At 40.0% G+C, this 14,335-nt stretch overlaps 1 protein-coding gene across 14 annotated transcripts in view; it reads left to right on the forward strand.

Moving 5' to 3' along the window:
- kif1b (kinesin family member 1B) overlaps positions 1–14,335 on the forward strand; it is a 59,320-nt gene that overhangs the window by 18,890 nt on the left and 26,095 nt on the right. For 4 of the 14 annotated variants that reach the window (XM_030423163.1, XM_030423171.1, XM_030423164.1 and 1 more), the window contains exons 4-22: positions 13–192; positions 869–937; positions 1,305–1,483; positions 2,220–2,331; positions 2,847–2,924; positions 3,018–3,083; positions 3,265–3,282; positions 3,623–3,698; positions 4,142–4,220; positions 4,313–4,455; positions 5,124–5,165; positions 7,105–7,316; positions 9,031–9,110; positions 9,611–9,686; positions 11,281–11,360; positions 11,825–11,931; positions 12,298–12,381; positions 12,595–12,775; positions 12,876–12,948. In XM_030423163.1, the coding sequence (XP_030279023.1) occupies positions 13–192; positions 869–937; positions 1,305–1,483; positions 2,220–2,331; positions 2,847–2,924; positions 3,018–3,083; positions 3,265–3,282; positions 3,623–3,698; positions 4,142–4,220; positions 4,313–4,455; positions 5,124–5,165; positions 7,105–7,316; positions 9,031–9,110; positions 9,611–9,686; positions 11,281–11,360; positions 11,825–11,931; positions 12,298–12,381; positions 12,595–12,775; positions 12,876–12,948 (1,935 nt within the window). The remainder of the gene's footprint in view (positions 1–12; positions 193–868; positions 938–1,304; positions 1,484–2,219; positions 2,332–2,846; positions 2,925–3,017; positions 3,084–3,264; positions 3,283–3,622; positions 3,699–4,141; positions 4,221–4,312; positions 4,456–5,123; positions 5,166–7,104; positions 7,317–9,030; positions 9,111–9,610; positions 9,687–11,280; positions 11,361–11,824; positions 11,932–12,297; positions 12,382–12,594; positions 12,776–12,875; positions 12,949–14,335) is intronic. The other 10 variants (XM_030423166.1, XM_030423167.1, XM_030423173.1 and 7 more) reach the window with 6 other exon arrangements.

Genomic DNA, 14,335 nt, shown 5'->3' on the forward strand with positions numbered 1-14,335 from the left:
TCTTTCCCACAGCCGGACGACCCCAGCTTTGCATCACAGAACCTTGTGTACAATGATATTGGCAAGGAAATGCTGGCCCATGCTTTTGAGGGCTACAATGTGTGCATCTTTGCTTATGGCCAGACAGGTGCTGGCAAATCCTATACCATGATGGGCAAGCAGGAGGAGGGGCAAGAAGGAATCATTCCCATGGTTTGTTCTACTGATTTTACTATATTACATAGCAGACATTACGACAAACATTTATCTCTGTCTAATGCAACCTGTTTATTTAGACAGTTGAACCTCTGAATCACGACCTTGGTCACTTTCTATTATACAACAAAGTGTCAAAATTCTAATCCATATCCATACTTTCACTGAAACTGCAACTTAACCTTTCCTACATTTCTAATAATGAGATAACTTGGTCTTTTCAAATGTTTGCCTGCCTATCATCTTTATCTCATGTATCTTAGTTCAGTTTTCAACATAATCAGCCACCTGAGTCCATCCTTGCTTACCCTTGTAGCCACCACCTGGAATTCCTGAAAGAATGAAGAATATATGCTTTACTACTAGCTGTATTGTCACTACACCTACTTGTTTGCAAAAACATTGACCCTGCTTCCCTGGAGCCTCCTCCATCATAGCTAAGATTCTGTCCACATGGAAACTAGAGTGCAATGCCTTGTCTGAAATATCTTGTCAGATATTTGTCACAATATCATCCTCTGATGCTGTTTTTTTTCTTTTGCTAAATAACTGTATATCTATGTAGATATGCTCTGTTAGTATTTTATTTACCATTTGTCTTCCTCTTCATTCTCCCTTAACTTCTCCACAAGCTGTTAATTTGCATTAAACCTCTTCTTTCTCTGCCTCTCAGCTCTGTGAAGATCTATTTGAGAAAATCAATGAAGACAGCAACAAAGAGGAGCTCTCCTACTCAGTAGAGGTGAGTCTCGCACCTCTTTGGCAGCTGTAATCCCTATTCACAGCCACTGCCTCTGACTGTTGCTGTTGGCTCGTCCTTAATGAACCATTCCTGGCCACCTTTTAAGGGTACCTGGTAATAGTCAGACATCAATCACATTTTGGCTGAACCTTCAAAGATGTTAGGTTTCCTCAACATATTAGCTCAGATAATTAAGTTGTTAATTAAATTGTACAGTTTTGTTTAAATTGGAAAACAAATAAAAGTCTCTGAATAATAAATGTATACATTGTTTATACCTCTGTTATAAAGTGTACATTCAGCTTCACTTTAATGCTGTTGCACTGGGGCACCTGGACTTATACTGTTACCTTTACAATGTTTCTAGGTCAGTTACATGGAGATTTACTGTGAGCGGGTGCGAGATCTGCTCAACCCTAAAAACAAAGGAAACCTACGAGTGCGAGAACACCCGCTAATGGGTCCCTATGTGGAGGACCTGTCCAAGCTAGCTGTCACCTCCTACACAGACATCGCTGACCTAATGGACGCAGGCAACAAAGCTAGGTGAGCCAAGCCCTGGGTTCACGCTGAGGTCATGGGAAGGACGGGGGAGTGATAGTGGTATTGATAGCAGCGATGATGTGATAGCCCACATACTCAGTAGAATGATACAATGTAGACAGAAAATTGCTGGCAAGATAACAATAATTTGGAATCAGGAAAAGTTCTTGTCACATGGCGTGTCACACAGTTTTCATAGCTTGATTGTCAGTGTTGTTTGAGAAGCGGCTGGTTATATCAAGGACACCATAAACTTTTTAGTGAAACGGCAAGTACATCTTAACTTGGAACCCTTCTGAAATTGCAAGTAGAGTGAATGTTTCTCATTTAAGTTAGTTCAAGTGATGTGTGTTAGTTTTGCTGTTTGAATGGGTGTGTGTGTCACGAGAGCTCCTGTGGGGAGGAGTGAACCCTGCCTTAATCTTCCCGTGCTGACTCAGAGGGCTTATTTCTAGAACATGCCGTGAACAGCCCGTATCTCCCCTGTGACTGTGCGTCTTGTGTATTTGTGTTTGGTGTCCTCACAGTATTATCCACCTCCGCCGCACAAAGTAATCCCTGACAGTCAATTCACTGTAATAAGCATAAGAACCTAGTGATGATAGCTGCAGTAATAGCCAGGACCATGAATTTAGCATTTATAAGACGGAATTATTTTAAAGGAAATCGCTGGGAAGGATTTGTTACGTCCATATTGTTTTTTTGTTTTCTGACTATGTACACATGTGCTACCCTACAGAACTGTAGCTGCCACCAACATGAATGAGACCAGCAGCAGGTCCCACGCTGTTTTCACCATCGTCTTCACACAAAAGAAACATGACAGCGAAACAGACCTCTCCACAGAAAAGGTCAGAGGAGACAACACAGATGGCCCACTTTTGATTCCCATACATACATACATGCATACATACATACATACACACACACTACTTATTGAGTTTGATCCTTTTCATTTTGGTCAAGATGTCTTCTAAGGTCCTCTTAGCTGGTGGTGATCGGAGAAGGTAAAAGAAAGAGAGCCATTTTAGATTTGACTTTCAGCATTTCCTCTGACTGTGTAGACACAAAGGCTGCTGTGTTATTGTAAACACAATGCCCATTGTATTTAGCCACTCTATCAGATTGTACTGCCTAGCTGCATCTCACTTGACAGTAATTTCTAAATTTGTAGAATGGTTTACACTTACACATTTTTTTACTTATTAGTAGTCTTTCAACGTTTATTGAAAACATTATACACTTTGTATTTGTTAGTCAGTACTGTTCTTTCAGTGATATTCTGATCTTTTCTCAGACTCATATCTGTTAAATGTAAATTATGCTTAAACTTGATGCATATAAAATGCAATTACTCCCTCCTCAGGTCAGTAAAATTAGCCTGGTAGACTTGGCAGGGAGTGAACGTGCAGATTCCACTGGAGCTAAAGGTACCAGGCTAAAGGTAAGACTCCCTCCATCACACACACCCAGCATTAACAGACTGTTGACTATTATTATCTTAATGGCTCTTAAATAATAATTTCTCTGCTTGCAGGAGGGAGCAAACATCAACAAATCTCTCACCACATTAGGAAAAGTTATCTCTGCCTTAGCTGAAGTGGTGAGTTTCGTTTTAAAATGTATTTCCTTTTGTCTCTCCTTCTCCTCCTTTTCAGCCTTTTCTCCCACCTTCTACAACTTGACCCTGTCTTGCCAAGGAATTAATGTTTGTAGCCTGGCATGCTGTAATCTCTGCCCTTCTGTTTTCTCTTCTCTTGTCCTTGTAATGCCTGCTTACACAGGATAACTGTACCAGCAAGGTAAACCCTCAGACAGTTAACCTAACCTCCGATTCCCTTCCATGAGGCAGATTTGACTGGCTTTTGCCATATGCAATGCTAAAGTGTTCTGTCACTACCATTTTTATCACCTATGTGTTGTTGTTTTAGGAACCAGTAAAATCCACAGTCACCAGAGCAAAAGTTAATCAAATCAGGCCGCTACTCATTTGACCCCTTGTCCATTTAATATAAGGTGTTTTTCATGGTGCATCATAATACTGTTCACTATTAACTGTCATGCCTAATTTTTAGAAAGCCCTGCATCGGTTGTCAGTGTTTTCTGTCTGCTGAATTAATGTTTTGTTTTTTTTAACTGCAGAGCAAGAAGAAGAAGAAGACTGACTTCATCCCGTACAGAGACTCTGTTCTGACATGGCTACTGAGGGAGAACCTTGGTACGAACATTGATATTACCTGATAAACATAATTTATCGGTGGAACAAGGTGTAATGTATGCATTAAAGAATTATAATTTTTTTAATGTAACTTAACTTTACATGTACTGTAAATAATACGAAGTGAGGGTGAGGAAATGACTGGAGCTACTGTATATTACTCTCTTCCAATTTAAGAAGAACACTGTCAGCAGACTGTATTTCAACCTGGACAACAAGACAAGCACACCCATCTCCTTGGTGCATGTATGGAGGAGAGGGTGTACATAGTAGTATATTAAGATAGAAGTCTCACATTAGCGTAATTGGTTTTCAGCAGTCCAGTTTAGAAAACAAGTGGAAAACGAATTTTAATATGTCTTGTTTAGGCCTACATTCAGTGTGTCAGAAAGATGCCCTTTTTATCTACATTGCTACATCATTTACTGATCTTCTGTTAACAGGTGGAAACTCAAGAACAGCCATGGTAGCTGCTCTAAGTCCTGCAGATATCAACTATGATGAAACTCTCAGCACACTCCGGTAAGCTCTCCATCCAAGGCTCAGATACACACATAATGATTCCTGCTAATTGTTTGGATTTGATCCTCAACTACTATCTTTATGATGTTTAGCTACGCCGACCGAGCTAAGAACATCAAATGCAATGCTGTCATCAATGAGGATCCCAACAACAAGCTGGTGCGTGACCTGAAGGATGAGGTGTCTCGACTGAAGGAGCTGCTCCGTGCCCAGGGCCTGGGAGACATTCTGGACAGTGAGTTTTATGCTCTAACAGCAGTGCAGCATCTCCCTTCTCTCTCAGGGTCTACCGCAAGCTGGCAACACCCTCTTTCTCCTTCACTGTCTCATTGCTTTCAACCATCCACCTTTGTCTTCATCAAGTCCTTGTACCTGTGCCTATAAAGTCTAAAAACAGCTTATAGAAACCTTTTTTTTTTTTAACTAAGATACTGAAGTATTATGACTCCTTACAGAGTGAAATGTATGTTGTTTTGTACCGTGTATCATATATACTACAGAACACTAAATTTATAGTAAAATTAAGGTTGTATACCATACAATCATTTATGAAAATTGATATGGTCTCCTGTGGCTGACTGTGACTGACTACACAAATGGCAGTTTAAAGCAACATTCAAATATTACACTTCATTAGCTGTACACAAGAGTAATGGCTCATAGCAGAGTTAATTAGAGACATAATACACCCATTAATAACTTCTAATATCTGAACTGATTAATAACCTGCCTACTTGCTAATGCCTGCTTAGATCATGCCTAATGACAAGTCATTCCATGCTGTTTCTTCTCACCCTCGTTATCATTCTCATCCAGCTCACTAAGAAATGTCTGTAACCTTTTCCTCCCATTCTTACTGATGCTGACCTCTGATCCTTCTCATCTCTTCCTGCTTCCCCTCAGTTGATCCTATGGGGGATGATTGCCCAGGAAGTGGAATCAAATGTGTGTATATGTGTGGTAGTCATGAATTGTCTTATCGCTATTTGCCTTATTAATAAGCTATTGCTTATGCCCCTATAACATTTTATATAAAAACTGCTACCAGCTTTGCATGTAAATGCTGAAACAGCTAAAGCTTAATAGAAGGATACTCAGATGTGCAAGGCTTCTGCTGATCTGGCAAGGGTTAGCATGCCACTAGGTTAGCATGCTTTGCGCTTGTGTCTGTTATTTTAACAGAATGATGGGGGTGAGGGAGCTATTTGCAGGCTCAAATCCAACCGAATCATTAGTTACTTTTGGAATATCCCTTTCTAGAAACATTATATTTAGAATAGCTCGTCTGTCTTTCCCACCCCCAGCACACCTGCATCATTTTCTTGACTCGCGTCCTCATGCTATTTCTCTTGACAATGCTCTTTCTGCTTTTTATTTTGTTTCTGTTACTAACAAACTGCTGCAGCTGACAGTGCTCAAAGCCTTAGAATCAGCTTCCGACGGAAAGGTGCATGATTTTGAATTTCTAAGTAGTGACTACATAGTAGAAGTCTATGTCTGTAGACTTAACTAACTTGGTGTGTTATGATAGTTTGTATTGAATAGTTAGTTTTTCCTTTGCTGTGTTTTCTTAAATCCTCAGTACCTGTCCCCTCCTGCACTTTTGAACTAATAATCAGTTAAAATTTTGCTTTACCTTTTTTGCTGGAAAGGTCCCATATTGCCAGTGTCTTGCAATGTACATTCTACTTTAATTGGCCCAGGTTTTAACAATAGGGAATGTCTGTTTGCCCAAGGCTGGTGAAATGCCACATCGGGACATCTAGTAAATAAGTGGTAAATGGGAAGAAGTAAAAAAAATAAGTAAACATAATAACTGAAGTAGTTTCAGAGTAAGCAATTTTGCGTCTTTTTCATCACTTTTGAAAGTTACAGTACCAATTAGGCTTCCATGTGAAAACGGTGGTGTGGGTAAAGACATCTATGAGCTGAATTGCAAGCAGACTTTTTTATTCATCCTGGAAACAGAAGTTTTGTTGGGTTGTGTTACATGATGTCGGTGAAACTCTAACTAGGTATTGTGCATAAAATAGTATGTACAACTGCCTGAAAAATTGACTTTGGTTTTAGTAGATTTGTGACGCACTTGCCTGACTCGGCAAGTGGAAGATGACCTTTATGTTGAACCCGGTTGGCCATTTGTTGTTTCTTTTCTAATTTGGTTCTTTGAGGGCATAGTCTACGTTACCTTTGAGGTCCTTGAGGTCCTGACCTTTAGTGAGGCTGCTGTGGCTCCGTTTTGGTGAATGCGCGTGCGTGTGAATGTGTGTGAGTGGAATTAAACTACTCGATCGCGGGCTGAACTCTGGCAGCATGTGTCAGCGACTCTCATCTGTCCTCCCTCTGGACCTTGCACTCTCCGTCCAGCCTCCCATCCTGTAGTTGATTTGCTGATAGCAGTTTTCACACAGTGTGTTCTCATTCATATTAAGAGTTCGAGACAAAGTAACATCAGCCTTGTTCCTCAGAAATGCACAGACTAGAAATTAAGTGCTCAAAGTTAATTGCTCTGCACTGTAATCTGGCCCACATAAAAACAGCCTTCTGAAAACTCTATTAGACTACAAGCTGAAATGTAATACATTTCTCTGGGAGTTGAAGAGCTGCTGCAAGCATTAAACTACCTGGAGTGAAAACTGCTGCTCCCTGTAGCTGACCATTATGCTGTCTTAACCCTTTGATGTACGATGCGTGTCTTACATTGGTCTCCCCTCCCCTTTGTCCTTTTCTCTTCCCCATCTCTTTCTCTCCTCTCTCTTTTTTGATATTTGGTTCCTCCATTTTACATGGTTTATTCCCCCTATCCTGTCCTGGGCCTATCCCACCTCTCTCTGTGTTGCACTCTTTTTTCTCTCTCCTTCTTTCTCTCCTGCTGTTGGCTCAGACCTCAAAGACATTCAGAACAATAAGCATAGATACTTGATAGCCTCAGAGAACCAACGCCCTGGCCATTTCTCCACAGCCCCTATTGGTTCCCTGACAGCCTCTCCGTCCTCTGGCTCGCTGTGCAGCCAGGTGGGCCTTCAGTCAGTCACCAGCATCCAGGAGCGCATCATGTCAACCCCTGGAGGAGAGGAGGCTATCGAAAGACTCAAGGTAAAGTTTGGGCTGTGTAGACAATCATCAACGTCACACAGACATCTGCCCTCTTTGACCCTCAGTACTTTTTAGGCATTTAAACATGCCCTCCTTAGAGTTGAAAGCTGGCCGCGTGTTGTGTAATATAAGCATTCTATAATTGATAATCAAATGACAATTATTGGAACGTTGTTTGAGTTTAACTAGCATCAGAAAATGTCCCTTTTATTTAATATTTGAAAAGGAAAACTCACTGGATAAAGCTGCAGTATTTTAGAGTTATGTATCACAGTGACTACAGATGTTGCATTTTTACAAAACTGTGAAAAGAACATCATTGAAAAGATTGGTAAACCTTGGGGGGAAAATAAGATCTTACAAAATGTAATATTTATTCAGTAATTACAAGTTAATTTAATGTCAAGATAGCTGTTGTTTAATTTTAGCCCACACATGGCCTTCAAACGAAACACATACAGCTCGTCAGACCTTGTGTGGCCTCTGAGTTTCTATCTCTCAGGCTCGCAGTAGTCCTCTCACTCTGTTGATAAGGGAGCACATAGGATGGCAACAACCGAATGTGAGGAGCTGCAGTTTCCATGGTAACCATGGTGCCCAGTCTCTCTGTCATCGAGTGACGTCAAGTGCCAACGCAGATAGAGAGTCAACTGGACTAAAATAGATTGTGTCTTACTGGCGCAGAGCTTAAATAGTGAGGCACATAATATTCACATTCTGAGTTCATTAAACATGTTGCGGCTATTTTAGTGATCCAGAAACAAAGACTACAGTGAAGGCTCCTTTTTTATTTGTTATAACTAACATCACAGTGTCAGTGTTGCCCAACATAATTATTTCTGTTGATGCCAAGCTAGCTGACTTTTTGCTGCGTTATTTAACCTTTAATGTGACAAATGTCACATGGAATATACAAATACCTGGAAGATACTCAGATATCTATGCACCTAACTGGCTTTAGAAGATGAAGAACAGGTGAAGTGGCTGCACTCGTTGATTTACTAGTGCTTTAAGCAACATGACAGAGGGGAAACTCATAAGTTAGTGTAGAATTGCCTTGATATACAGCATTACATGACCCTGCTCCTCTTGGGGATGTTGAAAACTGTAGCTTTCTCAACAAATAACCATTACTTGGCAACCAAATCCATTATTTTTTATTACAGTTACTTAATCGTACATAGCCAAAGATAGATGTATTACCTCGTCACTGTGTCCTGTGTTTTAAAAGGAGATGCAATATTAAAAATATGATACATCTTTCTTTCACTATTTACAGAACAAATGCACACAGTAGCTGGATGAAGAGTTTATGAAATTTATCAAACTTATTGGTAGTTTTTATTATTGCTTAGCCCACTTGATCCTTATAGCTCCACTGAGCACCAGAACAAAATCCCATAACCGTTTCCCCAGTAACCTCCCCATTGTCCTTCCTGGAAAACTTGGTGACAACACAAGGCATCGGTGCTCATACCACTTTTATCCACTGGGGCTGTTGGAATCAACAAGAATAATGTTTCTTGTAGCATGCACGATGTGGACTTGGCAAGAATATAGCATATTTGCAATATAATACAGCATATTTGTTACCACAATTTGAATCTCATGTATCCAGTTTGTTGTTTCTGAGCTAAAGACTGTTACCACTGCAGTGCTAATACTTAAATTTGCACTACACTGATTGTGTTTTCCTCTCTCACTTGGTGTTTAGGAATCAGAAAAGATCATTGCAGAACTCAATGAAACCTGGGAAGAGAAACTGCGAAAGACGGAGGCAATCCGCATGGAGAGGTCAGTATTGTCTCTTTCCGGTCTCTGTATGTGTGTCCCACGTGTGCCTCCACCCCTTCCCTCAGTTCTGCTGTGTCCTGTCAGTGTGATACAACCCCCTGTAGCTTCATCTCTTGTTTTTCTCCCCACTGTGCTGTCTGTCTAAATTTCTTCACCTATCTGTCTTATTTCAACTGCACTCATTCTGTCTTTTTCACCTTCCCCTATCTGTCGTCACACTCTGCTGCACAAACATCTCTCAAACACCCTTTCTCCCCCTTTACCCACTCATCTGTGGCTGCAGTCATCAACCATGTCACTGTCTCACTGGTGCCAATCTCTGCCTGTTGTCATAGCACAGATCACTTTCTGTAATGTTGTACACCATCACTTCCTGTCCTCTGTCTGTTCTTAACACAAAGGCTCTTTGCTGAGAATAAATATGCAGGGTTTTAGCATGTATCTCTTTCCAATATGCTGTGTTACATCTTATGTGTTTTATCTTTTTTCCTTCACTACAGGGAGGCCTTGCTTGCAGAGATGGGTGTGGCAATCCGTGAAGATGGAGGCACTTTGGGGGTCTTCTCTCCTAAAAAGGTAAAACGGACATGAGACACAAGCACACTGTGATGGCGGGGGAGTGTGTCATATTTCCCATGGGTGGTGAAGCATACTCTTCCACCATCACATCTACACTTCTGTTTCCCATGTTATCTTTTTCCATGAGAACTGTTTTCTCTCATCTGTATACTTTATCATTCTGTCCTCTTTCCATTCTTTATGTGCTTCCTTCACATACTCAGCTTAGCCATGAAATAAGATTTGAGGAGCAGTTTGATTGTTTTCCCACCCCAAAGGTTTGTTTAACTGAAGTAGCAGTCATTTCCTGCACTAGATATAGCCCCGTAACTGTGTTTATTCAAGTATTTCGTAGTGATTTAACATCATCAATGTGTTTTTTTTTCTGCATTTAATGTACTTTTGGTTAAATATTTACATTAATAACTGTGTAGGGCATATAGGATGGTTCTCTTTTCTGCTCTATGTCTGATTGATAGTATGATCTCATCCTTTTAAAGATGATCATTATATTAGACTAAGATTTGACAGCGATTTTGAATTTAAGCTTCTTTGAAGTTAAAGTTATGTTTGAATGTAATACTCGGCTCTGAGTAGATTATTCAAACATTTCCTTTAGCTGCTTAGAGCTATTAGCGCTGTCATGAGGCTTATTAAATTACATGCAATAGTACATTCCCTTAACTCCACGTACCTCTCCAGCATCTTCCAGTAGAGGAAGTGGCGTGTAGCAGTAGCAACATGAAGACCAGTAGATGTACTAGTTTGATTGTGACATAGAAAGAGCTTTTTTATCTTTTAATCTGACTGTTCAGCGCCAGCTGTCACTCGGTGGTGGTTTCAGATTCCCCTCTTTGAAATTAATCCTTTAGGCATGTTTTGACTCCCCTCCTCTGCTGCTAATTCATGCATTTTATTTTTTTTTCCTTTTGTTCACATTCATTTGTCTTCCATTCATGTTTTCTCTCTTTTCTGCTCACTGCCGCTTCATTTAGAAGCCTTGTGATCTGTATACAGACTTTAATGGGGTGTTTTCCCCGAAAAAGGTTGGTGCTTTGGCAGAGTAGCTCCTAGCATTGTTTGTAGCTTTACTGTGATGTATCAGACCCTAGAGGTGTCAGCATTGTGTCAGTCTGATCATTTCTGTCCATGTATATGCACTGTATACTGTATCACTCACAGATCATTAGCAGTTTGATTTTAGAGCCGGACCGATATATTGGTTTAGCCTATAGTATCAACCAAAATTAGTCAGTCACAGATATCAGTATCGTTGTGTGCCGATATGATAAAAGATGTATCTTTTCATTTATTTTTTATTTTGGAGAATATAATGCTGAAAATGATATTTGGGATAATTTCTAATTATTGAATTCCCACTAGGTTTAATCTTTCAGTACACCAATGTCATTTTCTATACATTTAAAAAGAAAATGGGTATTTCAGCCAATATATTGATATCCAAATGTTTTACTTGTTAACATTCATAGAGGAACCAGCCAGAAAATTCCAGTACTTGTTGGGCTCTATTTGATAGGAAACTTTGTCCAAATTTTAAAACCCTAGTAATGTTCTCGTTTTAAACGCTCCTTATCTTATGTTTCATCTGTAGACTCCACACCTGGTTAACCTGAATGAGGATCCTCTCATGTCAGAGTGTCTGCTTTACTACATCAAAGACGGAATTACAAGGTAACCAAATCCTGAATGATGACACTGAAATGCCGCAGCCGATGTGGAAAAGTTTCTTGCCGGCAGGGTCTCAGAGGAACTACTCTGTATTTAATTTACTTCTCTTTTGATGTGAAGCAAGATGAACTTTCAGAGTCAGAGGAAACTGGCTTTAGAAACTGCCACTGATAGCAAAAAGTTAGACTGTCTAAAGTTACTGTCCTCCCCTCTTTGTCCTTCTGGCCCCCTCGGTGGACTACAGGATTCCTGCTGAGTATTTTGTTACAATCATGCTCCAGGAGGGCAATAATTGATGTTGAAATCCCAGATAAAAGGAAATATAGTGCTTTGGAAGTGCTACCTTAAAAAAATAATGGTCTAAAGGTTCCATTTAACTTCTGTTGCTGACTTTTTGTCAAAATGGCTGCCCATAAAAAGACAGGGTAGTGTTCATTCTCTCAAAATGGCTTCTGTGATTGTTCCAGGGTGGGTCAGGCTGATGCTGAAAGACGACAGGACATTGTTTTAAGTGGCGCTCATATCAGGGAAGAGCACTGCATCTTCCGCAGCGAGAGGAATGCCAACGGAGATGGTGAGGCAACCTTATGAGTTAGTTTGCTTGTGTTTGCTTTGGTATGTAGAATGATGTATGCTGAATATATGGATTAATTTTAATTTGGCAGTTAATGGAGAAGAAAGGAGTTGTTTTTTTTCCTGGTCTAATTTAAAGACTGCTACTTATAACCCCTGGATATCAGCAGAAACTTGAGGCATAATTAGTGCATAAACATAGACTCAGATTTCATCTTCTCTTGCTAATGGAAACCTTATGCCCTAAATGTCATTAATCACTATATAGACTAAATGAGATATTTGTCCTTTACCATTAAAATAAAAAAATGATGATGAGCCTCTCAGAATGAGACACTGATGACTGGTTGGTCTCTTTTTGGTGAAGTTATTGTCATGCTGGTGCCTTGCGAGAGATCAGAAACCTACGTCAACGGCAAGCGTGTGGAGGATGCAATCCAGCTTCGTTCAGGTACATATCTCATTTTGGTAAATAATCAGTAAATGTGATGTTGTTATTGTCTCTGTAGGCACAGATTTCTAATAAATAGACGAATCAATGTAAATGAAACAAACATGGTGAAAACAAAAGTTGGAGATGTCACATGTACATTGTTCTAGAGCAATGCTAATTTCATGATAACCATGCTTACTTCTCCCACCTGTGTGCCCCGTCTTCTTTCAGGTAACCGCATCATTATGGGAAAGAACCACGTGTTCCGGTTCAACCACCCAGAACAGGCCCGAGCTGAAAGAGAGAAGACGCCGTCTGCTGAAACCCCTGTGGAGCCGGTGGATTGGACCTTCGCACAGAGAGAGCTTCTGGAGAAGCAGGGCATTGACATGAAGCAGGAGATGGAGAAACGGTGTGTAATCCATCCTATTAACTCTATGTAAACTAATTTCTAAGAGCCTGTAGTGGTCTGATTTGATGTATTTCACAATGTATTTTACTCATTAATGTAGGCTCACTGAGATGGAAATCTTGTACAAAAAAGAGAAGGAAGAAGCAGACCAACTTCTGGAGCAACAGCGATTGGTGAGTTAAAATGGAATTTGATGGATGGAATTTAATCAAACCCACTTTGTTAATGTAATGGCCTCAGTCTGTTAGAAGTTGTAGACAAGTTGGTAGTAACTGCAGAGTGGGTTTAATAGAAATTAAACTAAACGTATTGGATTCTATTATTAAAGGCAGCTTCTTGAGTGATTCAGCTAGTTTGTGAGATTTTGAAGTGTACCTAAGGATATCTGTCACAAGTGGAATTTAAAGTTAAAGCATGGTTTAATGGTCAATTCAATTGGAAAGCTATTTTTTTTTTTTTTTTAAATCTGACTAGTACTAATTCTCACTCTGAGCTCTGACACTTTTTGGATGTGTGTGTTTTGCGTGTGTGTGTGAGAGAGAGAATCACACTTGTCTTAGAGCATGTCTGTTTTTCTTGCATGGAAGTTTTTTCTGGTTTGAGAAGGATGATCTTTGACTCGCCTTCCTCTTGAGTTTTAACAGATTTTTCTGTAGCTATTTAATTGAGTGAGAATTAGATTGTAAAGCTTTCCCCTATCCAAATCCCTGTTTTCACTTTTCTTGTGTCTTCTATAGTCGATCTGAATCTTGCAAAACAGCTATTTAAAGCTAAAGTTGATATTAAGATCAAAATTGATTTAAAACTGATAAAATATCTGTCAGTATTGATATTCTTTGCCTTATTTTAATACTGCAATGCTGCTTTTGCATGGTTCATGTTAATAGCATGTTCTTTTAACTCCTTCAGTACTGGTTCTGCACTAAGTTGCAGTGTTTGCTGTTGAGCTGGTCAACCTTTGAAGTGGCTGTTGATTTGCTTGGATTAGGTTTCTACTCTAGTTTCCTTGCTCTGTTTTGTCCTGAGTTTCATCTCTTCAATGCAGTTGCTGACATGTACAATGCATTGTGATAACAAAAAAAAAGTCCTGCTGTAGTTTTTTGACAGATAGCGACAATGTGGTTTCTCATTGACTTCTTTGGCTACCTCTGTTTGCTAGCCTTACCTGGCACCTGTGTAGCACACTGAGGGCACGGCTCGACAACAGAGTTATCTATGCTTACAGTCGAATCAGTGAATCACAGACCTCTTCCATACTCTGGTGGTTTTATGTGCATAGCTACAGGCATAGCGTTCAGGCTCCCAACATGTCCAATTCTAGCCATAGATCATACACAAGACCTGAATCATCTGTACCAAATGGTTGTGATCTGTAATGTACTTTGTCTACAAAAAATGAGAAACTGCATTTTTTTTTTTTTCCGACTAACATCTTTCTTGTAGTGGATTAACACTTACCCTCACTTCTGCCTCTCTCTCTCTACTGGCTTTCTGATCAACTGCAAGAACACTCTGTCTTCTAACTCACCGCTAATACTAAAGCCACTCAAACCTTCTGGA

Source organism: Sparus aurata, chromosome 7 (genome assembly GCF_900880675.1).
Source record: "Sparus aurata chromosome 7, fSpaAur1.1, whole genome shotgun sequence".
Lineage (NCBI taxonomy): Eukaryota > Metazoa > Chordata > Actinopteri > Spariformes > Sparidae > Sparus > Sparus aurata.